The sequence below is a fragment of the Ovis aries genome, chromosome 14 (genome assembly GCF_016772045.2).
Source record: "Ovis aries strain OAR_USU_Benz2616 breed Rambouillet chromosome 14, ARS-UI_Ramb_v3.0, whole genome shotgun sequence".
In the NCBI taxonomy this organism is placed as follows: Eukaryota; Metazoa; Chordata; class Mammalia; order Artiodactyla; family Bovidae; genus Ovis; species Ovis aries.
The window spans coordinates 43,294,514-43,320,380 of NC_056067.1; the positions used below are offsets into that span (position 1 = coordinate 43,294,514).

The 25,867-nt window shown below is 53.8% G+C and overlaps 2 protein-coding genes across 4 annotated transcripts in view; one reads left to right on the forward strand and one right to left on the reverse strand.

Annotated features, from left to right (window-relative positions):
• The first annotated feature begins 217 nt into the window (after positions 1-217).
• CEBPG (CCAAT enhancer binding protein gamma) lies at positions 218-9,826 on the forward strand. Of its 2 annotated transcripts, XM_042231953.1 has the most exons (3): positions 218-411; positions 1,759-1,857; positions 6,282-9,826. In XM_042231953.1, exon 3 carries the CDS (start codon positions 6,377-6,379, stop codon positions 6,824-6,826), a length of 450 nt encoding a protein of 149 aa, XP_042087887.1. In that variant the 5' UTR covers positions 218-411; positions 1,759-1,857; positions 6,282-6,376; the 3' UTR covers positions 6,827-9,826. The 2 variants fall into 2 exon arrangements, with proteins under 2 accessions (XP_042087887.1, XP_014956034.1); XM_015100548.3 differs by lacking the exon at positions 1,759-1,857.
• Positions 9,827-13,162: 3,336 nt separating this feature from the next.
• Positions 13,163-25,867, reverse strand: part of PEPD (peptidase D) — a 118,707-nt gene continuing 106,002 nt past the window's right edge. For both annotated transcript variants that reach the window (XM_060398032.1, XM_004015144.5), the window contains 4 exons: positions 25,379-25,527; positions 17,549-17,733; positions 14,130-14,321; positions 13,163-13,687 (listed from right to left, as the gene is read on the reverse strand). In XM_060398032.1, coding sequence (XP_060254015.1) covers positions 13,550-13,687; positions 14,130-14,321; positions 17,549-17,733; positions 25,379-25,527 — 664 coding nt within the window. In that variant the 3' untranslated portion in view covers positions 13,163-13,549. The remainder of the gene's footprint in view (positions 13,688-14,129; positions 14,322-17,548; positions 17,734-25,378; positions 25,528-25,867) is intronic.

Genomic DNA, 25,867 nt, shown 5'->3' on the forward strand with positions numbered 1-25,867 from the left:
CGCCCGGCGCGCTCGTCCGGGGAACCCCGGGCAGCCTCTCCCGCCGGCCCCGCCCGCCCCGCCGAGCCGTGGGATACGCCTCCGCCACGTGCCCGCCTCCCGCGCCTAGACCTCCCGCAATTGGCTGGGAGCCCTGCCCGTCGCGGGGGGGGAGGGCGTGCCCCCGCAAGGCGGCGCTCCCATTGGTCACGACGGCGGCGGCCGCGCGCGCGGACCCGGCGAGGAGGGGAAGCCGGTGGTGGTGGCAGCTGCGGCGGCTGCGGCGGCGGAACGGGCGGAGGCTGCCGGTTTCGTAACCGTCGCTCCTCCTGGCTGACTCTCGGGCTGCGAGGCCTGGGTCGGGTCGGGCCGCGCCGTGCGGGGCCGCTTGGAGTGGAGGCCGCCTGGGAGCAGGCGAGCTGGAGGGGCCAGGTAAGGAGGCCGCAGGCGGGCTGAGGGAGGAGGAGGAGGCCGCGGCGCCGCCGGCCGCTCGCGTGGGCGCGGCCCCAGCCCGAGGAGACCCGGCCTGGCCCTGGGCGGCCGGCTTGCTGGGAAGGCCCCGCGCGGCCCGCGGCGCGGGCGGCGGCCCCGCGCGGCGTCTGATGCAACCTGCCGGCAACACTCGGCGGGGCCGCTGAGCTCATCCCTGGCCCCGGCCCAGCGCCGCGGCGCCACCCGCCGACCCCCACGCTCCCCCGGCGCCCCTGCTGCCGGCCCGGAACGGGATGCGAGCCTAGCTGTGCCCCACTCCAGAACCCGGCCCTCTGTTTCTGCAGTGTGACTAGCCAGGCTCGTATTGGCCCCTGGGGATAAAGGGTGTTCCCAGAATAGCAGAAGGTGGATCGCGTCCTATTGAGCGCCACCTGGGATTATTTCCTGCACGTCCTAAACGGCTCGGTGTCGGGCAGTCGGGAATCCTGTTCAGAAGTTGGTAGAAAAGTAGGCAGGGAAAGCAGTTGATTTTTAAATATATGACTTTACTCAAATAATATTGTGTTTCCTTATGGAGCTGTACTTCGAATATGTATCCTGTGTTGACTGTTGAGCGTTCGATGAACGTGCAGCCACCAAGAGTTGAATAGGAAAGAGGAGGGCAAGAAATGAAGCACTTCATTAGCGTGTTTGGAGGGAACACAGTAAGGAAAACTGCCAGCGGAGGTGTCTAGGTGGAGAGGATGGAAAATGCATGTTTGAGGGGAAGGAGAATCTGTTCTTCGAATTAAGCTTGTGGGTTTTTATTCTTCAGAAGCTTTAATTGCTTAGCTTTCCTCTGATCTGAGGTTTGTGCTGTCATATAGCATCTTACATAAAATGTGTCCGTTTCAGAAAGGTGTTTAACATTGGTGGGTTACCCAAAAGTTGGTAGTTCTCTCTCCCAGGATACAGTCAGTTAATTCTTGTTTGAAGAGATTATCCTTTAATTCAGGTAGGATATGGGATGCTCAGAGACACATTTGAAATAAAATACTATGGAGGCTTGCTTTACTAAGAAATTTAGTCTTTAAAAGCCCTTGATAACTAAAAGTTAAAATCTGGTCAGCTGTTACTCCTTGAGTAGTATTTGGGATAAGCTGTTCTTAAAGTTGATTCACTGTTTTGGAAAAACTTAGTGTAAACTTTAGGCTGAATAATTACAGGATGCTAGTTAGCTGAAGAACTTTTCAGTTTCTTGAGTCCTACTTCTGGTGGGCACACTTGGCAGATTCAGCCATTTTAATACCTGCCTGAAAAGCATAGGTGGAACCTAAACTTCTTTTTTTTTTTTTTGTTTACCCCCAGAATATCCTCTTTAACTTCTCAAGATCATGTCATAACCCTCGGCAAAGTTGTCTGATCTTGGACGGGTAGTTTCATCCCTAGGGATTTAAACAGCACCTGGTGAGTCCTAGGTAAAGATGAATAGGGCAGAATTCATGTGGCTGAATTTGGTGTTATGCCCTAAGATTGCATCACCTGATCACAGAAATGGTAAACACAGGTAGTCACAATTCCATGTTTATTGTGTGTTCTTAGGCTGGGGGTAGGGGATGCTTCTGTCGGTTCTTATGCTGATAGGTACATTGGTCTCCTACCTTTTTGGTTTTCCAGACCTATCAGTAAAAAGAAAGAGAAAAAAGAGCATGATTCTAAACGATGTATATTTATAATCAGTGTGGTGTGTTACTAATAGTTCCTGTGTGTTGTAAATGACACCAAAACTAGAGTAAAAAGATGACATTAAAAAAAGACAAAAGATATTTTCTTCTTATACTCCAGTGGACCACTTATCTGCTCCCTGAAGGAGTATACTCATTTGTGGACCCGTTTTGGGTCATGAAGCCAGCATAGCAAATATGTAGAAATCCTGCTCATTTGGGTGTGTGTTAAGTTTGATGGCTTACCTTCACTTCATTTGTAGTACTGAGTTGCCAATCCCTGGGAACAAATGCCTAAGAACTTGAGGTTGTGGAAAAACGTAACTGGACAAAGTGGAAAATAAAGGTTCTCACTGAAAGAAGCAAAGACCAGACATGAATGACCTTCACTGTATAGGCTGGAGACAAGAGTAGCAAATGTTTTTATTTTCCTGTATACCTTTAAGACAGACCAAGAACTTTGGATCGTAAGACTGTGTGTATCTTAGTAGCACTCAATTTAATTATGGTTGTTTTAAGAGATTTTAATGCTAGAGAATCTTATTTTTATATAAGACACTTGAATAAATAAGTGTTTTCTCTGAGCCTTTTGAGACTGTATTCAACAAATGTTTCTTGAGCACCACCACTGGATGCTGGGCAGATGATGATAAAGATGGAAGCCTGCCTCTAGCTTATGCTACAGGGAGCCACGCTGTGGAGCTGGCATTGACAGGAAAACTAGGGGAATAAATTGGACAGAAGCACAAAGAACAAAGTGCAGACCATTTAGGGGAGTGATGTTGGCTTCCAGTATTGTTGAGGGGTGATGAGAAAGGGAGCTGGGCCTGAAGAGATTTGATCTGTATGTTGAAGCCACAGAAGAATTTTCAGAGAGAGGCTGCGACACACTCAGGTTTGAGTGTTAGATTGCTCTGGAGACAGTGGTTGGGGGAGCACTGCTGAAGCGGGGCAGGCTGTGCCCCTGAGAGACGATGCCAGCCTGAGGTGACTGTGGCATAGAAGGGAGAGAGGTGGTGGAGTGAGGTGTTTTGGGGGAGATGGGTGGGTAGAATACCAGTAGTACCAATGATTTGAACAGATTGGGAACAAGGGACAGATATCTGAATATTTTGGAGTGTAGATCTTCATTGGGGAAATTGGAATTAAACACTTATTTGGAAAGGAGAGGAGGGATATCTCATTGTATATATATGAAAAAAAAATGACAAGAGGGCTAGGAAAATGCTTGAGACATTTATTGTCCCAAGTAAAACTTGAGAAAGTTTTGATTTTGCCGTACTCATTCTAGCATTTAGAGTTTTCAGTGTATCCCTGATTTGAATGAATGTCACTTGATTTAAGAAATTGGAATTTAAAAAATGGTACCCACTCAGCCCATCTTTCTGAGGATTGTGGTTGGTTTGTGGCAGTAGCTGTCAAACGTCAGTGTCATCAGAGTTGCTTGGGGGTCCTGTCAAGACGAGGGCTTAGCCCTGTTCCGAGAGCTGCTGCTGCCTGTGAGCTGCTGCTGCCCGAGAGCTGCTGCTGCCCGCGAGCTGCTGCTGCCTGCGAGCTGCTGCTGCCTACATCTGGGGCAGCCTGAGCATTTGCATGTCTGCCGAGGGGATGCTGATGCCGCTGGTTCAGGGGCCCTGCTTTTGGGAACTGCTGCTTTTCAGCTTTTCTCCTGCTTCCTGCTGGAGGGGTTCACAGCAAGGAAACAAGGTGCCACGCTGCTTCCTGTGGCTGAACTTTGGAATGCATTTGTCCACGTAGGAGCCAGACTTTTGTTTAGGGTTGAACATCCAGATTGAAATAGGCGTGTTTTCCATTGTAGGTGCTCAATAAATGTTTGTGAAAGAAACAAAGGCACAGATAACAGTGTAAACTGCAGAACTGTAAACTGTATGCAGCATTTCGAGGTAGCTGCTTTACTCAGAGTAAAAAATGAAATTGGTAATCTGTCTGGAGTAAGTCTTAGCGCCAGTTAGCCCTTTGACCCCCTTTCCATGGTGGATAACTTCACCTTGAGCACTACTTTCTTGGCTTGTCTTTGGTTGGGGAACTTACCCTTTTTTTTTTTTTTTTTTAAATCTCCCAGTTTCCCTTTCTTACATTTTTTACCACTTTGATGATTACTGTTTGTTTTACAAGCCAAGGACTCATTTTCAAAACCTTGTCTGCTGTGTTCAGAACCTTGGCAAGATGAGTCAGATGGAGGTGAAAGCGCCCTTCCTTGTTCCGGTGTCTTTGAGAACAAAAACGGGCATGAACTTCACTAAGTTTGGAGCCTGTAATAAGTGTTTTTGGTGACTGAAGTTCATGGTATATTGTCAGCGTCAGAGGACATTTTACATCCCTCCTTTGCAGAGGGGGACATGGAGGCCCAGAGAGGGAAGGGGTGTGTCCAGAGTGGGACAGGGGATGTCCGAGCCAGGATGAGAATCAGCTTGGTTCCTGGTCTCTACTTCTTTGGATTGTTGTTATCTCTGAGTTTATTAGGGATCAGCTTTAAAGACTAACAACCCAGTTGGTATATAGAAGATAAATAAGATGAACATAATCATTGATTGTTGAGACAATCCCAGGAGAGGTGTTAAACAAGCTCTTAAAAATTGAGTAAACACTTCACTTTAGTAGATAAGCAGTAGTATAGATGGCCAGTAACACTATTAATGCTAAGAGCGGTGCAAATTATACCGAACTGCCACTTTTCAACTGGAAGAAAAAACAGGCAACGTGATAAATTATCAAGGGAAATTGTGAAATATTCATTACTGAAGATAAACTTGGAGTAGATATCCATTATGGTTTGGAAGGAAGCTTTTGGTGTTTCCTTAGTACTGAAGTGAGAACAGATGGCCCCTCTGGCTCAGGACTGCCTGTGTGGCCTGATAGACAGTGAGAGCGATGATATATGGCCTTTTGAAAAACAGGCCAATGCAGAAATGACTCGCTAAAGGTTTGGGCGAAGCTCTTCTTAAGAATTGTGAGGTGTGCTCATTCGAAGCTGTTCATAATTGTGGCTTCAGGTTTTTTCCACTGATGCAGTTTTGTGGAAAGAGAATAGGGTGGCTTTATGGCTCCTGCTCTGCTTCTTCCATTTCCAGCAGCGCTGTGACTTCTTGGTGGGCATAATTCACTCAGCTTAGACAGTTTGTCTTGAAGTGGCCTCGTGATGATAGGCTAGGTCTGCTTTTGACACATCTTGAGGCAGTTTTAGGACCAGCTCGGATACAGAGTAATCCGAATATGACTGGTTTCTGAAAGCGTGACTTTCGTTTCTCGCGGCAGCACTGCAGATTTGGCCTGTCCTCTGTGCTGCTTGAGCAGCGTCAGGTGGCTGCAGGCCTGCTGCTGCGCTGGCTCTCGGGCCAGCCTGACTCCCAGCTTGCACCTCCTTGGATGCATCATCAGGGCCTTTGTTGCTCTCCTTGTGGTATCAGGTTGACAGTGTTTAGATGTGTTTACTAGTTATGTCAAGAATTAGGAAAACACTAGAAGCTTGATGAGATGGGGAAGCAAACTGGGTGTCTCAGAGCTCCGCAATGAGCCAAGAAACTAACTTAGGAAATCTCTGTAAACTACCATCATTTGAGGTCATTAGGAAAATAAAAACAAGCCAGAAAACACATTTTCAAAATATCCCATACAGATAGGCTTTGGGAGAAGAGTTAGGTCCGTGATGGCTCAGCCTGCACGTTAGAGTAAGAGCCACGCAGAGACGGCAGTGCAGCGTCCTGAGGATTTCAGGACGCCTTCTGATTTCACTGGAACCAACAGTTGGAACTTTGTCCCTCTTTTATTGCACCCTGTTTCTCCTGTTGTAATTGTTTAAAGGAAACACCTCACATTTCTCTCTTGCAGATTGCCAAGTGCTGTCATTCATATGTGCTACCTAATTAGTGATACTGTTTTGTTTTTTCCTCCCATTTTTGATAACAATCACAGATGGGCAGTCCCCTCAGGGATTCAGGTGGGTTAAATTTGGCCGTATGGTGCTTATGTATTAACTTACTCCTCTAAATTACGTGACTTCGACTTCTGAAACATGGAACAGTTGGCAATTGTTGTAGACGCTTCTCAGCATAGCAGTTAATATTGGCCTGCTGTTAAGTACATGTCAATTTGATCTCATTTGATCTTGTCATTTCCAATATTTTAATGCAGTTTTTTCTTAAATAGGTACATGTGAAGATTTCTTGGCAGTTCAGTGTGGAAACCATTGATCACCTTGTCTTCATTCTGCTTGTCCTGTGTTGAAAAGGGAGCGTGCCCAAATGAGCAAGGTATCGCCGCAGAACAGCACCCCGGGCGTGAACGGAATAAGTGTCATCCATACTCAGGCTCATGCCAGCGGCTTACAGCAGGTTCCTCAGCTGGTGCCCGCCGGCCCCGGGGGCGGAGGCAAAGCTGTGCCTCCCAGCAAGCAGAGCAAGAAGAGCTCCCCCGTGGATCGCGACAGTGACGAGTATCGGCAGCGCAGGCAGAGGAACAACATGGCCGTGAAAAAGAGCCGGCTGAAAAGCAAGCAGAAGGCGCAGGATACGCTGCAGAGGGTCAGTCAGCTCAAGGAAGAGAATGAGCGGTTGGAGGCAAAAATTAAATTGCTGACTAAGGAATTAAGTGTACTGAAAGATTTGTTTCTTGAGCACGCACACAACCTCGCAGATAACGTGCAACCCAGTAGCACTGAAAGTACGGCAAATCCTGATAAGGCAGGACAGTAGAGCTCACCCCTTGCAAACTTCACACTTTGTGGCTTGAACATTTAAGGTGTGACTACCTACACCTCTTGTATCAGCGGCTGAACCGCCATTTTTCAGAGACCATTGAAGGTTGTTTTCTAGGGTCTGCCCTGAAGAGCTGATTAGCTAAAAATGTTAGACGTGTAACTTGAATATCTGGTTTTAAATGATAAGAGTTTTTGTGGGGATAAAAAACACTTTTAAAGGTATATGGTTTAAAAAAAAAAACAAAACTGCCCTGGAACCTTGATGTTCTTAATAAATGCTGACTTCCCAAAAAAATGTTTCTTTTTTAGGTTGACAAAAGGAATGGGGAACTGGCAAGTCGTATGGAAGAGTCTTGGTTTTAATGGATATGGTTAATTGGATGAAAGAAAGCTGAATGCCATCTCTGTTCATCTATTTGTGACTCGTTTCTAAATTGTGTATTAAAAATGCTTAGGGCTATAGAAACCAATCATTTTATAATTTGGAGTGATTTTATGTATGGCATAAACCCTGTTTCAGCATAACTAGTACTGTTTTACCCAACAAATACTAGTTTTTTGAATATTGATAACAAGTTACGTAAAGAAACCCCATTGCATTTTAAAGGTAGTATGCAGCCAGTTGGCTTAAAAATAGAAATAGCATTTAGGAAGCAAATAGGTTTTTTAAAAGTAAAAGCAAAGCATATTAGAATTACATTCTTGGGATACCTTTGGGTTATTGGATTGGCGTTATTTTGTTAAAATTAAAAAAAAACAAGGTTTAGAGAAACTCCGTATCAGCTTTAGTTTGTGCAGATGCTAGTAAGCTTTTTTTTCCTTTTACACCATCTGCACAGCCTAGTTAGTAAATCAGAGCATCTTAACAGTTTATGTCCCTCAAATTGCAGGTTAGGATTTTGAATATTAATTTCAGCAGGTAGTCTCTCCTGTGTTCAGATACATTGCGGTGGGGCTGAGGATTTTGAAAGCAAAAATTTCTTGTGAAGGATCACTTAAATTTGATCATAACCAACTGGTTCTTAGAATAATACACTGTCAACTCCATGCCATTTCCCAAAATAATAGCCTAAGAAAACTTGAAAGTATAAGGTTAAACAGTTAATTTATTTCACTTAAACACATCTTTTTATATTATTTTTGTGACATTTCTTAGTGGGCTATATTCTTCCAGACTTTTGTACCACTTTTTATTCATTTGTATGCATTTATGTCCCATAAATTATTTCAGCAAGAAAATACTGATAGAACTCAGGATATTGATATTTCTGTTGAGACTAAAAAGTGGAGTCGCTAGAATGGGAATCTCTAGGATCTGGATCGTATCAGTGTTGGTAGATTTGATTGCCCTTGTTTTTCTTTTAATGCAGTTCTAGCTCAGATTTGTTGGAGTCTGTTTTTTTCTTCTTCCAGTGTGTGTTTTTGGATGACCCAGGGTGGTGACAAGAGGCTGAGTCACCTCGGACTCACAAAGCCGCCAGCTGTCTTATTTGAACATGGTCATTTTAGGCTGCATTGCTGTTGCATACCAGAACCTGGGGCGTTGTAACCAGGATGCAATTCAAGTTGCACCCTCAGGTGGATGGAAGAGTGGTGTCTGTGCCCTTCTGGTCAGCAGAAGACATCACAGTGCCCTGCAGCTCAGCAAAGCCATTAACAAAGGCCGAGAGTCCCTTCCGCATGTGACACGAGCCCAGTATTCTCCCACGAGAGCCACCGTCCCAGGGTGGTTAACTCCCGATAGAGCCAGCAGAGAGGATAGGGGTTGCCGTTAGGGTCCAACGTTGGTTACCTTGGTTGGAGTATTGATCAACTTGTAGGTTGATGGAGGTTTTAAATAACTAGGAGATGCCCCAGAATCCTGCTCAGTCTTCAGTAGCACCTCACTGGGGATGCAGGCAGTTCTCCTGAATCTTCAAGCATCTATAAGAGGTGCTACAGACGTTTTAATCTCTTTATTTACTAAACAGTATCTGTCAGAAATGGATGTCCACATGGAATTTATCATTACCCATGATGTGAAGTGACCTAACTATCTTGGAAAAGAAGCTTTAGGGAAATCATCAGGAATGTACTTGGTTATTTCAAAGAAGAAAATAAGACTGGAACTTTTGGAACAATTGATTCAAACTTTCCTTTTACCTCTGCAAATCAGAACTAGCACAAGCAGTCGTGCCGTTCTATGCATAGGGTAGAAAAATGTTAACCATGGTCTTGACTGTCTTGCTGGAGTATTTGGGAATGAAAGTTTTTCATTTGATAGGTTTATCAGTGTAAAATGGAGGGAAACCAAGTATGGGAAATGGGCAAATGTAGAGCTTTGGGAATTGTAAATGACTTGTAACTTTTTTGTTCTGTAGGTTTCATATGAACCATTAGGATATGATCCGCCTTTGCTGGCAGGTCTAGTGGTTTAGGAATTAGGCTTCCGTATAAACTTCTAGCTGCATCTGAGTCTTCTGGGGTGGGTGCTTTCTGACTGGTCTTGGCTGCAGGTGGTGCCAGTGTGCAGTGCTTCCTGCTGTCTGGCCCCTTTGAGTTACTGGGATGTGAGCTCAGACTTTGGACATTCTTACCAAGAAGTAGTAAGATTTTAATAAAATATGACCAGAATTTTGAAATTCAGGTCATGAGTGTGAAATTCTCAAACTTAGGTAAGAAGTATGTACACTTTAATGTTTGGGGTTAAAGGGAAGGAAATCATAGCAGCTTTTGATGTTTCTTAATCCCCATTAGAAGGTTTGAAGCTTTGTACCTGAACAACCCAGTTAAAGCACTCGGAGTGTTTTCGATGCCTTAGAAATAGAAAATTTTTGTCTGACAAAAGCTAGGAAGGAATAAAGTCCATTCTATAGCTGTTAGATCTGCTCTCAGGAAAAAGTACTTGTTCTTTTTGTTCCTGGCTTCCCTCAGTTTGTGAGATAACTCTATTTTTTTAAATATAATTTTATTTCTTTCAATGGATTTGAAATAAAAAAAAAACACTTTGGAATAATGCCTGTATTTCATTGTGAGTTTCTTTGTTAGATGCCAAGAAAGTAATCCAAGTTTGTTCGCCAGCTCTGAGCAGCAGGCAGATAGATGCCTGCGGCCTTTATGTGCTCAGCCCAAGGCAGGGGTGAGGCGGGTGTGGGGGCAAGCAGAGGCTCTTTTGTCCCAAGTCTTTGCTGTGCTCAGTTGTGTCCAACTCTTTGCAACTCCATGGACTGTAGCCCTCCAGGCACTGTCCATGGGATTTTCCAGGCAAGAATACTAGAGTGGATTACCATTTCCTTCTGCGGGGGATCTTCCTGACCTAGGGATCAAACCCATGTCTCTTGGACCTCCTGCATTGGCAGGCGGCGTCTTTACTGTTGAGCAACCAAGTCTAGGCTTCCCTTAATGACAGGAACATAGTTGTTTCTGAATTTAGAGCACCTCTTATGTTACATTCTTTGTCACCTAGTCTAATGTAAAAGTATATACCAGAAGAGAGGAAGCAGAAACTCGCATCCTGCTTGGACACCTAGTGTCTCAAGAGGGTGGCCTCTGCCTTCAGGGTAGTGTATAGTACATGCACTGTCTTCATCTGAGTGTCTGTAAAAAGGAATTCATAAGTACAAGCCTGAGAAAAGCTGAGTGTCTCAAGGGAAGACACCATCTAGATCCTTGTCTTCTATGATCCTTCAGTTATTTTCATGTCTTGGGAAATAGATTTCTACTCACTGCATCTTAATGAAAACTGTAGTGCAGTAATGATTTCTGCGGGTAGTACATCCCCTTTCATTTTTATGAATTAGTTGTAAGTTAGCATCCAATAACTTGTCAGGAAATTCTTCATCAAGATGGTTGTGAGGGTGCCAGCCCTATTTCAATAAAAGCACTTTAGACCTGCTTGGTGGCTGCCTGGGAGTGAGGGCTCATGTACCTTTTACACGTTCTCAGGGGAGAACAGCAACCCCGAATACCCCTTGACTGCAAAGTCCCCGCTCCTCCCAGCACTCCAGACCTGAAGGTTATGCAGGGCTGTCCAGAGAACAGGGCTTGGAAGAGAATGGAGTTGTTAGCCTGTCACACGTCACACTTGTTTGCAGCCCATTTACCCAAGTCTTGCTTCCTGGGAAGCAGCTATTGGACCAGCTGCCTTTGTACATTGCCACCTTTCAGTTCTGCCTCCTGAGTCTCTGGACTTCTCTGGCCTCACCTCCCCCGCCCCACCTTCTGCAGGAGACATCGCCCTCTCTGGCCTGGCTTTGGTCTCCCTGGAACCTTCCATGCTTTCCAGATCGTCATGGCTCCCCAGTACACTCTGGGTAAGACCCAGCCTCCCTGGGATGTGGCTCTGCTCTTGTCTTCGCCACCACCCGAGCCCACCTCTCCCGCATCATCGCATCCCTCCGCTTTGGCGGCAAGGCTTTTCTCAGCACTCTACCCCAGGGCCAGCCGCCTTAGCACAGCTCTGGAATGGCTTCATCCCTCTTACTTTTCACTTTACACCCTTCTGTCTCAGGCCCCTGGCTTTCTAGGCAAAGTCAATCTTGTTTTACTTTCCTTCTTGGCACTTTCCAGCGTTTGAGACAATCTGTTTGTGCATGTTTAAGGAGAAGTCTCAGGAGACTCCAGGCTGTGAGAGCTGGGGTCTTGTTTTTATGCCAATATTGGTGTATAGGAGATACTCATTTCTTGAATGAATACCTAGACTTTTCCTGGATTTTGGAAAGGCTTTTTGGCACTGTATGGCTTTCTGGAACGGTCTCTGATGAATTTCTGAAGCTGTACAAATTTCTGCAAAACTTGGAGACTTAGGACTTGAACGCAGCCTCTGAAACATGGGGCAAAGTAGGTGACTACTGTGTTCCTGAGTCCTACCTGCAAAGAACGCCCTTTGAGTCACCCACCTGGGTCCAAGCAGCCATTTCTGTCCCCATTGTCCCTCTGGGATGAAGAGCACTTAGTTACTGAGATTTCTCCTTGAACTTTTTTGTTGACTTGCTTGATAATCAGAGCAAACGTTATGTGAAATGGGCAGTTTTGGTATTAAAACATCTAAAGGGGAGGATGGAGAAAGATGTAATTTTCAGTTAACACAACTAAAGTGTCCACTTAAGAGTTACAAGCTAATTTTAACTGGTTTTATCCTGGGGGTGGGGGGAACTTGAAACCCTGTGTATAGAACGTGGCTTGCAGGTACAGCTGGGGGTGAGCAATTTGGTGAACTCAAACTGACCCCCAGAAAGACAGCCATTACTCAAAATGCTCAATATCATGAATAATCATTATTAGGGGACATATCTGCTTGTCAGCAGGAAACCTTAAAAACTGGATGTTACAAATCTCATAACTTATAAAAAAGAGTGATTTGAAACGAATACTGCTTCATTTTAATGAGGCCACATCGCAAGCCCTTTCGTATTATTGGCATAGAAGGAATCAGTCTGTACTCCTCTCCTCAGTAACTTAAAAACAGCCTCTGGCGTGGGCTATGGTTTCTCCATCCTGTCAAGGTTTCATCTGTGACATCTGTCCTCACCTGCCCTTCACCTTGGCTCAGAAATTCCCAGATGTGCAGAGACAACCCTGGGATGGTGTGCAGGATTCTAGAAGCTGGCTGCAGAGTGGGGGTGGGTCTGGGGGACCGTGGGAAGGCTGAGCAAGCAGAGGAAGGCCAGGTGTCCGGCTACTGGCAGGGACTGAGCCAGAGGACCCGGGCGGCTCCAGTGCCTCCAAGTGGAGCTGGCCAGTGGGCTTCCACTCGTGGGAGACAAGTGGACTCAGCAAGCGTGGAAGGAGCGCGAGAGCCCACCTTTGCCACGGTGCTGCCTGCCGCGGGAGTCTCTCTCAAACAGATGCTGGCTTTACTAGCATACCTACAGGAAAAGGAGACGAAGGACAAGGGGTCGGTGAGTCTCAGGTTCTCAGCTCACTGTGCTTTAAGTGCTGCGCAGTTCTGGCCACGTCGGGAACCCAGCTTTGAGGCGGTGCCTCGTGCGTGTTCAGTCACGTCTGTGGCCCCATGGGTTGTAGTCCACCGGGCTCCTCCATCCATGGGATTTTCCAGGCAAGAATACCGGAGTGGGTTGCTGTTCCCTTCTCTGGAGAATCTTCCCAACCCCAGTATCGAACCCGCATCTCCTGCGTCCCCTGCATTGCCAGGTGGATTCTTTACCACTGAGTCACCCATATCAAAAAGGCTTCTTACTCTACGGTCCGCCTTTGCACCTGTGTGGAGGCAAAAGAACCCCACCTACACATTTGGGCCCCCAGAGGGCTCTGCAGGGTCACTTACCAGGTCCGAGCATGTGTTCATCTGCAAAGGGAAAAAGAATGGGGGGTAGGGGGATGGGCACAAAGGTCCATTTTAGAAAATCTTTTATTGCAAATTCCATTCTGTGTATTGACTTGAGAGAAAACATCCTGAGCAGAATACAAATTACAGCAAAATACACATTTAGTTGCTAGTAAAGAGAACGGATTATTGAAAATAACATGATAATTAAAAATTAGCATTCTAAAAGCCGCTGTCACTCAAGCAAAGTAAAGACATTTAGATGAAGGGTGTGATCCCACAGAAGAGGAGTAAGAAAGTTTCTTCAGGGAAACAGCATATTGGGCTTGATCAAAGGCTGATGATGTCATGTGTGATTTCTGAGCATCACTGGGGCTGACCAGCAGGCCTCCCTTCACGAAGCAACTTGTGAGGCAGGGGCCTAGCCCCCTACCCTGGGGCACACCCGTGGCTCTACTTGGGGCCAGAGAAGGGAGCAAAGGCCTTGTCCTGGCCCGCCATGCACGCTTCTACCTCCTCCACCGTGCGGGGCACGCAGGTCAGCAGCTCCATGCCAGTGTCAGTCACCACAACGTCCTCCTCGATCCGGACCTGGTCAGACGGACGGACACTCGTTATCTCTGAGCTGCCCTTGCGTGCTTAGTTTGAGCATCAGGCCCCACAGCTCCAGGCTGAGTGGGAAGAGCCCTTTCTGCGGAGTGGGCTGCATGGCCCGGGATGGGGAGATGGCCTCAGGCCACTGTGGGCAGCTGCTGGGCAGAAGGTGCCTCCCACAGGACATCTGCTGCCCCACCCTCCTACCCCGGCTTGCCCCCTGCCAGGTGGTCCCTGCCAGGCAGTCCCTGGAGCGGGCAGGAGTTTCGTAGGAATCTGTGTCACTTGTGTTGAAGGCTGGTGACACACCATGAGAAAGGGTGGGCCAGGTGTCTCTCAAGTGAGAAGAGTCAAGATTGTGCCTCCTGTCCTGGAGGACAAAGAGGTGACAGGTGTAGAGGGAAGGGAAGGGGCTGTTCTGGGAGCAATCAGCACTCACCCCACCAAAACCACGGAAGCGCTGCAGGACCTCGCGGTTAAAGAAGCAGGCGCGGGCAGGGTCAGCCAGGGCCTCATCCAGGAGGTGGTCGATGAAGTAGATGCCCGGCTCCACGGTGAGCACCATGCGTGGCTCCAGGTGCCGGGCGGTGCGCAGGCGCCGCAGGCCGGGCTCGTCAATCCGGTCCACACCCTGCGGGGGTGGTGCGGGGAGAGGGCAGTGAGGGGGTACCCAGGAGGGCGCAGCCCCAGGCCAGGGCCACCACCTCAAAGGTAGGCAGACAGAAACGGGCGAGCGTGCAGAGCACCCGCCCGTCTGTGCAGGCATCTATCTACACGTGGGGCCTGGCTCCGGCCCCTTGGGTCCCCCTGGAGTCGCAGGAGGCTCTGTGACCTCGGGGGTCTCCAGCTCACACTCGGACTTGCTGGGCAGCCCATGGTCCTTCAGATAAAGCCCTCTGCTCTCTGCACGCTCCCCTAGATTTCTTGTGTTCCTGCCCCTTGTCACCCCTAGAACTGTGCCCCATGGACACTCGTGCACACACCCAAGGCACGCTGCCCCTGCTGACCCAGGGGGCTGGCTGGGGGTCCGGTTGCCTCACCCAGGCCCTCTCCCCGCCAGGGAAGCAGTTGAAGCCAAACCTGTGAAGCCAAAAAAGCTCTTAGGAGGCTGCAGGGCCTCCCAGGCTGCATCTTTCTTCCAGGCAGCTGGTTTCCAGGCAGAGTGGAAACCAGCCCTGAAGCGCTGGGCCTGGCTCCCTACAAGCTGAGGCCCAGGTCTTCCATGTGGCTTCCCAGGAGAGGGACAGGTGCTGTCAGCAGGACACCAGCCCTGGCTCGTGTGCACAGATGTACCCACCCCGTGTGCATGGCCTGGGGGTGCGGCCTGCGAGGAGCACACAGGGCAGCTCCGCACCACGCCCGTGTGCTGGGCCTCCGCTGGGCCACAGGGGACTGGCTCTCAGCTGTCCCCCAGCGCTCACATGGGCGTGGCCGACGGGGCAGGTGGCACCTAGGACACTTGCAGAAATCTCCCTGCTTCCCCAAGTCCTGGAGGCATCCGTCTGGCCCTCGGCCAAGGCCTGGGAGCAAGCGGGCAGCAGGCATGCTTTCTGGTCGGCCTCTGGGCTTGCCCTGCCCTGCTCGTGGCTCTATACTGGAAGCCCAGCTGCTGGAGATGGAACTGTCATTTCTGACTGTTTGGGGGCCAAGAACATCAGACTTCAATTAGTGGTTCATGTAAGGTAACCAGAAACGGGCTGGCTCAGCCTCCATCCATGGCTGGGCACAGCAGGGAAGGCTGTGACCGTGATTCCACAAGGCCGGGGACAGCGGGGCCCTGTGTGCACGGCCACCCTGGCCAGGTGTGAGCTAGGCTGGGATGCAGGTGACGAGGGGACACCAAGGTCCTGTGACCCCTGGGCACAGATGCCCGTCTGGTGTGGTACCTGACCCACAGTACTATGTGCCTGGAACATCTGGGCAGGAGGGCAGGGGGCGCAGGAGGGCACAGTCTGGGATGACGGTCCCTGTGCTCAGGTGAGAGGTGCGGGGGGTTGGGTAGCAGTGGCCTATCTCCTGCTATCTGAAGACTGCGTCTGCCCCCTGGGCAGCCCCTCCCCTCCCTTCCCTTCATGCTGCCCCCAAAAGCCAACCCTTTCTTTCCAAGGCTGTCAAAGTCAGGGGCCTGGCGGAGGCAGAGAGCTGATGAGGTCTTGCCTCCCTGATCTCCTTGGTGGCTGTGGGGCTGCGCCAAGGGTGGGGGGTTTGCTCAAACTTGTATAGACGGCCTTCTCTCCAGAAGATTTCAGGACCACCGCTCAGACTGGGGGTGAGGGATGAATGGAATGGATCCTGGGGGGCACAGGAGGATGTGCCTGCCCTCACCCACTGACTATGACCCCTGCAGAGCACTCGCTCCCAGGAGTCTGCCCTATAGGCCTCACCAAGGACGGCCAGATCAGGGCTGGGAGAAGGATGGAGGCAGGGCTGAGTAGGGAGAAGACCCTATGAAGGGGAGAGGCCGAGCCCCTCAGGCCTGGGGACTTCAGCCTTGTTGCGGGTGGGGGGACCATGCCCACGCCGGGTCCACGCCGGCTTCCGCTTGGGCTCAGGGCTTGACGGGGCCTCTGCTGCACTGGGCTCCAGGCAGAGGAGACCCAGATGTGTCTGTAAGCCTGAAATAAAACAAATGACTTTTATAGGAAAAGCCATATTTTTTTCCACAATGTTTATCTGTCAGAAGAATAGACTCCGTGAGCACAAAGGGCCGCTTACTGGAAAAGATGAAAATAGTTTGCTGCCAATTTTCTCTGGTGGAAAAAAAAGCACTTTGGCGACTAATGAATAACGAACTTCAGTTAACAATGTCTGGAAGGCTCTGCTCTTGGCTCCCTGCGTGCAGTGTGATGGATAGAAATTAGGAAATTAAAACTGATTTTGTTTCTCCAAATTTAACTGTTTACACTTGAGGAAAAAAATAATTGAATAATAATGCTTCTCTTGAGCAATTTCCCCCCCAAAAAATCGTTCTTAGAGCTTTCAAAATACCCTGCAGCTAAGGGGCCAAGCCATCTTGGCTAACTGGCTGGTGGGCCCCAGGGCGTGCACCGATTGCATAATCCACCCCCCTGTGCTTCGGGCACCCGGCCAGACGGCAGGGCCAGCTCACCCCCACCCAGCGGCTGGTGGAGGCTGCAGCCACCTGCCCAGCAGAGCCTCCTGAAGCCTCAAGCTTTGTCTGGGTGGTCCTTTCAAGGGTTGGTCAGTAGGAGGGGGAGGGGAAGGCCTGGCCTGGAGATGCCCACACAAGCCTCCCTGTCCCGCTGAGCATGCCTCCTGGCAACAAGGAGGCCATGGGGGCCCTGTTGGCCCAGGCATCTGGGGGGACAGAAGCTGTACCAGGAGAGGGTGGGGTTAGGACTTGCAAGGGGCGCTGGGCTCAGCTTGTCCCAGGATGGACTGGCCACCAGCCTGAGGAGCCTCGTCACGCTTGATGAATGAAGCCAGAGGCAGGACATCACTGAGACGCAGCTTTGGGGCTCCCACGGCCCTCTGGGGACCCCGTGCACTGCACACTTTCAGGGCAGGTATTGCCCCCAGCATGCAGCCCTGGGCCCTGTGCAGAGCACACCCACTGCCCGCCAAGTTCTGTGGAGGCAGCCACCAGGGGAGACGCCTTCATGTAAGGACGGGGCCCTTGGGCATGGGGGGCGGGGACCAGGGCCATAACCTGGGTCGGGATCAACCCCTGGATGAAGGGGGAGGAGAGGTAGCAGGCCTTGCCAAAACCCCAGTCCTTCTCATCCTGCCTGTCCCCTACACTGCGGCCATGTCCCAGAGCCCCACCCCACCCCCAGGGAGGGCCAGGCTCAGCTCCAGCTCACAGGCAGGCCGCTTGGGCCGACGCCCCACACTAACCTCGGGGTAGCCTCCCACGTCGTGCACATCGAGGCCCAGAAAGTGGCCAAGCCCGTGAGGCATGAACACGGCTCCCAGGTGGACCTGGACCATGGCGTCCACGCTGCCAGTCAGGAGGCCAATGCGGGCCAGCTCCTCCAGGTGGATGCGGTCGGCCAGGCGGTGCATGTCGGGCCACCAGACACCTGGGGCTCAGGAGGAGGCTGCAATGAGCTGCGGCCTCTGGCAGCCTGGCCAGGGCTTCCCAGGGCAAGGTTGCGGAGGACACAGGAAGCCCTTGCACTGGCTGAGGCCAGGGAGCCTGAGGCAAGGGGCAAGAGCGATGTGGCCCAGGCAGCCCCCTGGCAGGGCTCTCTTAGTGCAGCTCTGGACTCGAGACCCCTCCTCTCTCCACTGTGCCCTCGGGGCCAGCCTCCTCTCACCCACGGTCACCCGCAGGGACCCAGCTCCTGTTGTGTCTGCTCCTAGGGCCAGGGGAGCCCAGTAAAATCTTTGGCATCAGGAAGAGAAAAGCATGTGTCCCCAAGAGCCGATGTGGGGCCGCCTCGGTGAGCCTCAGATGGAGGCTCAGGTGGGGGTGGGGGAGGGGCGTCCTTGCACACCCCCACATGGGGGGCTGAATCATCCTTGGAGCTGCGGTGGGGAGCAAAGGTCTCTGGGGTGAAGGTGCAGCCGGCACAGCCTCACCGGCAAACCGGCAGGGGTCTGTGGCCCTGTGGCTACCAGCACCAGGTGACCATCTCTGTGGTAGCCCAGATGTCCAAACCCTGGGCTCTAATCCAGCTCATCGAGGCCCCATGTTTCTGGGGCAAAAGTCACCATGGAGAGCGTCCCCAGGCACCGAGTTCTGAGGACTGCAGGCTCTTCGGAGCTGCCTGGCCCTCAGGGAGGCCCTGAGGGGCTGGAGCCTCAGGCCCTCAGGAAGCGGTCTCCAGGAGCCTCACTGTCACTGGGGTGCGGCCGCCTTGCCCACTGGGCCTCCACGGAGCGAGGGCACCATGTGCTCAGACTGAGCACAAGAACCGAGGCTGGCAATGCTCCCTGCCCTGCCTTACAAGGGCGGAGTTGGGGACAGGCCATGTGCCAGCCAAGGCCAGCGGCCATGGGACGACCAGGGCCAGGAGGACAGAGTGGGCCCTGTGGCCCCTCCATGTGGGGGGTTACCCTGGCTCTCAAGGGGCTGCTCAGCCATGCCCTGATGATCTTGGCTGCAAGAGGGGAGCACTGGGATTCCACACCCCAAGGGGCCTTGCTGGACCCTGCACTGGTGAGGGGTGGGCCACCAGGATCTGAGCCGCCGGGGCTGACAAGGAGCAGATGATGGGCCCAAGGGGTAGAAGGAGATGAGACACAAGCCCTCCCCTTTCAGACACTTGCTGGGCACCAGTCCCCCAGGTGTCCCCCTACCCTGCCAGAGATAGTGGGGTCATGTTTGGGATCTTGAGCTGGCTAGAGGCCCAGGGCTGATCCAACCTCCTGAACCCGCAGGACCCAGGGTCTGAGCAGTCCCCGGCACAAGACACAGGGAGGCCAAGGGTGGAGGAAGCCCAGTCTTGTCCAGATACACAGCCTCCTTGGAGTCCAGCCCTGTTCTATCTGCCCCAGCCCATGAAGTGGGTGTGGAATCCTGGGGTCTGGAGTCTGGTTGCGACAACCACGTGGCTGGGTCTGCACTCCTGGGGGTGGAGCCAGCATGCGGAGCTTTTCTCTGATGGTTTGGCATCCTGAAATAGAGACCTGGTCAACCAGGTCCCAGCTAGGCTGCTCACATGCTGTGCGGCCTAGGCAGGCCTTCACCTCCGGGAGCCTCAGACACTTCCTTTGTCAAAGAACCACAACACTGGCTGCAGAAGCTGGCTGTAGAGGCTCGGGCATCTACTGGGGACCGGCTCACTAAGCTCCCCCAAACCACCACTGTTCATCCATCACTTGTGGCCAGTCAGACTGTAGGTTCGACACTTCATGATCAGTGCGTCCCTGGGGCAGAAGCCAAGCCTGCCCAGCCTCGGCCACCGCTCTTTTCCTAAGATTGACTCACCCACCTTGCCCTCCTCAGGCCAGGGACCGCTGCTTCAGAAGCACACCGAGGTCCCTGCACAGAGCTGGCTGGCCTGTGACCCTCCTGCTCGAGGTCTCAGTGTACACATCAGCCCCTCCCGGAGTGACCTCCCCCATCACAACCGCTCTGCTGTCCCGGCCACTACTGTCTGCACCTTGTTCCGGGCACAAGTACGCTCACTTGCTTCTCGGGTCTCTCCACCAGGAGAGCAGCTGCCTCTCCAGGGCACACCACAGCCTGGCAGAGCGGGTGCTGGTCCAGGGGTGGGCATGCAGCGTGCTCTTTCCTAAGGCCCGCCCCTGCCCACGGCCTCTGGGCCTAAGAGTAAGCCCCCAAGTAACCCTGCAAACTCTCCGATCACTCGGCCTGGCCCCCGGGACCCGGGAAGGGCCGATGCCCCAGGGCAGCTCCATCTCTCTTGGGCAGGGCCTTTTCAGGTCGCCAAGCGAGAGGCCCGGGAAGCAGGCTGACTTCAAACCTGGCTACCTTCCACGGCGCGGGGCTGTGGTCTCCGCCGGGCCCAGGCAGCGGGTGGGAATCAGGTATAAATCAAGCTCCGTGCTGGCAGCTCGGCTCCCCTCTTGTCCTCGCAGCCCCTTATGGGGGCCGGACGTGCAGGCCCCGGCGGTCCCCGCGGCGCCTCTAGTCTTCCTCGCCTGTGCGCCCTTGGGGAAGGCCGTGCACACGGCTCTCTTGGCCGGGAGTGGGAGTTTCTGCCTGTGTGTGGTTAGGGTTGTGACAGTGATTAAACCTCCAGCAACTTGGCCCCAGTGTCTGGCCCGGATGGTGGTTACGACACCCATGGCCAGGGCAGGGGCCCCTGAGATGAGTGGAGGTTACTGTCCTCGGGCTAGGCTGCAGGGGTGGGCATAGGCCAGAGGGTCTCCCTGCCTGCCTAAGGCCCCAACGCCCCAGCTCCTCGACCTCTGCAGCCCGTGGGCACCTCTAAGCCCACAGGTCTGGCCAGGAGCATCGGGGTTCCCCCGAGCCTACTCACACTGGGGATAATGCACAGAGATCATGCTGCAGAGACCGGGTCATTGGCCCTGCCTGCCCTCCCACCACCAGCAAGCACCAAATCTCATCCTCTCTTCCCAAAACCTCTTCTGACCCCGATGCCTCCATGGCCCCCCACCTCTCCTGGACCCCTGCCTGGCTCCTCCCCACTCCTCACCCCCACTGCCTCCTGTACACAGCCGGGACACTGGGCCATCTCTTTGGAGCACGGGTCAGACCAGGCCAGTTCCCGCCCCAAGGACTGAGCCCCAAGCTCCTTGGCCCGGCTTCCCTCTCCAGCTTCATCCCCACCCACTCTTGAGGTGCCCCTGTGCCTCCCACCTGCCATTCTCTCAGCTGGGACACCTCATCTTCCCAGTCTCACTCCCCTGCCTCCTGTGGGCCTCTGTGTTGAGGCTTTCTCCAGGAAGCCCTCCCTGATTGCCTCTTCCTTTGCTGCCCAAGCTAGGCAGGGGACGGTCTCTGAAACCTGAGAAGGCGGGGCCCATGCCCTGCTCCGAGTCTGACAACCACGTGGCCTGACCAGGAGCCCAGCCTCCCTGTGGCTCTCTTGCAGCCAGTGCAGTGACTTGATGGGCCCAGGATTCGCCTGTGCCCCCAACCCCACTCCTCTGTGCTCTCAGACCCAGGGTAGCATGGCGGCATCTGCATTTTGCACTGTACCACCTGCCTTTTGGGTCAGAGGGACCTGAGTCCTGGTGCCCAGGTCCCACTATGTACCCCGAGCAGCCTCAAGTCACCGACTGGTCTTTGTGCCCACCTGGCCCCATCGGACCACACCTTCCCCTGATGGGCTGGGAGCCTGCTGGGCCTGCTGCCTGGGCTGGCTCCTGGGAGCCTCAGCAGCATCCATCATGGCCTTGAGGCCTCCTGCCCAGAGCGTGACAGCCCTGGGGGCTCCGAGGCCCGGAGCCGAGCCGGGAAGGCAGCGGAAGGCCCCTTGAACTACATCCTCACAGCCCATCCAGACAAAGAGCTCACTTCATCTGAAGACAATGGCCCTCGGGGGATGACCGCGCGCCAGGCCCTGGGGGTGCAGGAGGGAAGGCGCAGGGCTGGGGTCCCAGGGCAGGCCCCGCGGGCTGCAGGGAAGTGTCTGGCAGGCCATGCTGGCGCGGGGAGGAGGGCTTCCAGCCCACCCCGCCACACAGCCCTGCCTGCTGCCAAGACCTCGGGGGACTCACTCACCCTGCAGGAGGGCAGGGGCAGCACGCGCCTGGGCAGCAGGCGCCACGATGCTGAGTTAAGCATGACCGCCCCATGCAGTCCCTATGTGGTCCCCCACCCCAAACCCTGGCAGAGAGGCCAGGGGGGCGGGAACTCACCCACTGCCCTTTGGCCAGCAGAGGGGCCTCTCTCAGGCCAGAGGGGGGACACAGGGCCTTTACCAAGCACAGTCCTGGCTGTGCTGGTTTCTGCCCTAGGGCACTCCTGGTCTGCATGGCATGCTGTCCCACCGGCTCTGCCTGCTGGGTCTCTGTGTCCCGCACCATCTCTAAGGCGAGGCCTCAGGGGAGTCCAGACACTGCAGCCCCTGCCCCCACTAGGGAGGGAGGCAAAGCTGGCAAAGGGACCCTGACCAGAGTCTGCAGAATGACCAGCCTCGCCCTGTCCGGCAGCCAGCTCGGGCACTGGCTCTGGTCCCCGCCCTGCCCACAGCACCTCCTCCTCTCATGGGGGCCGGGTGTCCCATCAGCAAGCCCACGGGAGCCCATGGAGACAGGTGGCCGGCCCAGGATGGGAGCCTGCCCTGACGAGGAAGCCTTGGAGAGATTTGCTTATATGGGCCAGAAGCCCGCACGTGGCCTCTGCATCTACCCCCCACCTCGCCAAGAGGCCAGTGAGGCTGGTGTTTCCCCCAGGTGCTGCCACTGCCTGGCCGGCCCTGCTGCTCTCTCATGCAGCCTCTGGGCGAGCTCAGCCCTCCTTCCCAGGCTGCGTCTGAGTTGGGGCGGGACACTCCCCCGCCCCTGCCGCCGACCCCAGGCCTGCCTCCCTCAGTCCTGGAGCTGTACCCCGGGACCCCTGTGTGCCCTAAGCACTGGCCCCTGCCTCTCCTCTGGGCATCTCACTGTGACCCTGGCTGTCTCTATTCACTAGTCCCTGGAAGGTGCAGGAAGCAGTCACACAGTCTCTGAGGGTGTTTGTCTTGGCCCAGGAGCCAAGCCCACAAACCAGGGGCATTTCCGCTAGGACTGGGCACGGGGCTGACCTGGCCACGGCCTTTGTGCTACTATGGGGACCTACCCCCATCTGAGGGCAACTCTGTGAGCACAGGACCCCTGGCCTGCCAGGCCTGCCTGGCACGCGGCCCCCAGGGAACAGTGTGTCGCAGTCTTGAAGTATGGTGTAGGGGGCTCGCTGGGGGCTCTGCTTCATCCCTACCGCCCCCCGCCCACAGGAACCTCGAGGCCCCAGTGCAGGCCAGGCCTGTGCCTCGCTGTGTGCTGGGGGAGGCCTGCCTCACAGTCCCCAGGGACCATCTCGGCTGAGTCTGGCCTGGCAGGGCCTGAAGGCTTGTAACCGCCCCTAAAGTCACATGGCTAGGCAGTCCCATAGGACCCTGGTGCTGGGACTGTGCACCAGACCCTTTTCAGTGCAATGTGTGGCCCCGGGGACTTGTCTGTGGACCTGGCCACTTTCTGAGCAGAAGTGGGGTTGCTTTGTTGGTCGACTGAGCCAGCCAGGACATATAGATCCTGCCCAGGACCCAGCAGGTTTGCCTGTGGGTGGGTGGGGTCTCCCCGGCCCCGTCCCAGCACAGGTATGGGTCTAAGCTGGGCCAGGAGTGTGAAGCCTGGAGCTCCCAGGTAAGCAAAGAGTCCCAGGGGAGACATTGTCCTTCCAAATCCCTACCTGCTCAACATCCTGCCAACCTTCCCCTGCAACCACCGCCATGCCTCAGCCTCACTGCCTGCCCCAGTCTCCAGTGTGGAGTTTGGCAGCAGCCTTCCACCCTCTGTACCACAGCCTGGAGCCAGGCTCAGGTCCACGCAGGTCCCGCTATGCTCCTGGAGGAATCTGCCATGGGCTGTGGGCGCACCAGAGTCTTGGGGCCGTGCACCTCCATGCGTTCTCACTGGCCCAAGCCTTTTGCTGCACGAGAAGCGCTTATCACTTAAACAACCGATGTTCAAAGCTGAACAGAATCTTCTACTCCTTCTCTCCCTGGGGTAACACAAGGATATAAGGGGAGGAGAAGATGGTGCCCCTTACTTGGGGTGACAGCTCCACACAGGCAGAGTTTTACAGGTAACAGGTGCCATGTACCAGGGTTTAAAGGTCAGAAAGTATAAAAGGCTCCCGGTGAGCACCCTCCCTCCTCGCCGCGCCCCAGCCGTCTGTCTGTCTGGCTCCCTTCCTGCCCCTCCCCCCGTGGATTTACAAGCACTTGTGAATCCATGTTCTCACTGCCCTCGCCCTCTTCTTTATCACCTTTTGTGAATTCATCCCCTCCTGCACTGCTCTGTCTTTATGCAACAGTCCGCCCTGGAAATGTCCACATTAACCCCTACCTAGAGAGAACTGCTGCCTTTTAAACAGCGCAAGATGCTGTTTCCTTCTGCAGCAGCTATATCGGGCCAGTCCTGTGGATGCTGTCGCCTGTAAGGAGCTGAGATTTCAGGCTTCCTTCCTCGGCTCCTTTCTTGGGTGTGTCTGAGTTCCTCATCTTTGGACTCATCTGATCACCAGGCTTTGTTCCCGCTGGACCAGTGAGAGTGTGGGCCCGTCACCCCTTCCTGGCTTCCTGGCCTCTGGTGGCCCCCGCACTGGATGGGGGTATCTGGAAAGCCCTGCTCACAGTTTGCCTCCTCTGAAGGCGGCAGCCGCTGACGAACCCTCACAAGCAGCACCTGGCCAGCAGCAACTGGACACGGGGTGGCAGGGGCTCCAGGCTGAGCCGTCAGATTCTGGGCCCTCAAGGGGCCACACTTGGGCCTTTATAGTTTAGGGGCTCAGGATCTTTCCTTCTTTTTCCCTTTGTAAATACAGTAAATTTCCTACATACAAATGAGTTCAGTTCTGACGTGCTCGTGAAGTCCAACCAAGTTAGCCCAGGTACCTGACTTTTACAGACCATGCCAGACACGTGAACTAATTTGTGTGACTGGATATGTGCACACACTGGCATCTTTGAGAGCTCGTGACTTGAAGATTCGTGTGTTGGGGACTGCCTGTAAAAGTTCCACGGAGAAATACAAGTCTGACCCCCACAGTCCCCCTGATTCTGGTATGAACTCAGAGTCCAGCCTTCAACGCCTGTCAGGCCAGGTCCTCAGATGGCCCCACAGCCTCTGCTCATCACTCTCCACACACCGGAGAGACACTCAGCTCCTGCCCACCCAGGCGCAGCCGCAAGTGAGGGTGCTCCACGCCCAACCAGAGGCGAGTGTCCACACTGCCAAGACCTCGCTGGAACAGCCGCTGCTGGGTGACAGGGCAGAGGACGTGCTGACACCCCAGCGGCCAGTGTGGGCAGGGAGACGTGCAGGGGGAGGAGGTTGGAGGGGACGGGGGTGGCCTCGGGCTGAGCTCCCCGAACCCCTCGGCCGTCTCTGCTTGGTGGCCGGCCCCCTTTTCCAGGAGTGACGCTGGGGACCTGCTAGCATCTGGAGCCTTACTGAGCATGAGAGGTGGGGACAGAGCCGGGCTGCTGCAGAGCGCTGGCCCTGCTTCTCAGAGGTGCCCTGCCCCTAGCCACCAGCATCCCCATGCCAGGTGGTCCTCCCCCCAGGCCCCGCCCCTGCCCTCACCTGGCTTCATGGCGCTCATGACGGCCCGGCAGCTCCGCAGCACCGCCTCATAGATGGCCTTCTGGTCTGGGGTGAACTTGCCGTTGGCGGGGAAGGAGCACGTGATGTCAGAAGCGAAGCAGTAATATTCACCGCCCATGTCGAACACGCTGCCAGGAGAGGGGGGCATGAGGCCGGTGGGACACCGGGGGACACCCGGGGGCACCTGCGCCCCCTCAGCCACGCTTCCCTCCTGCCCGGCACTTAAGGCCGCTGAACCAGAGACTTCTTGCAATACGGCCTGTGCAGAGAGCAGTGTGGGGCCCTCCTACCCGCTGTCTCCTCACGGTGCGCAAGGAGTAAAGGACCCAGGGGCACCCCGGGAGGCTCCCGCTCCAGAGCAGGAAGGTTGGGGGGAACGTGGCTGCCCACACACCACACCCTCATGGCCCCTGCTGGCCAGGCCCCTGGATGCCTGGCTGTGGGACTCCCTGAGGGAGGCGTGGAGGC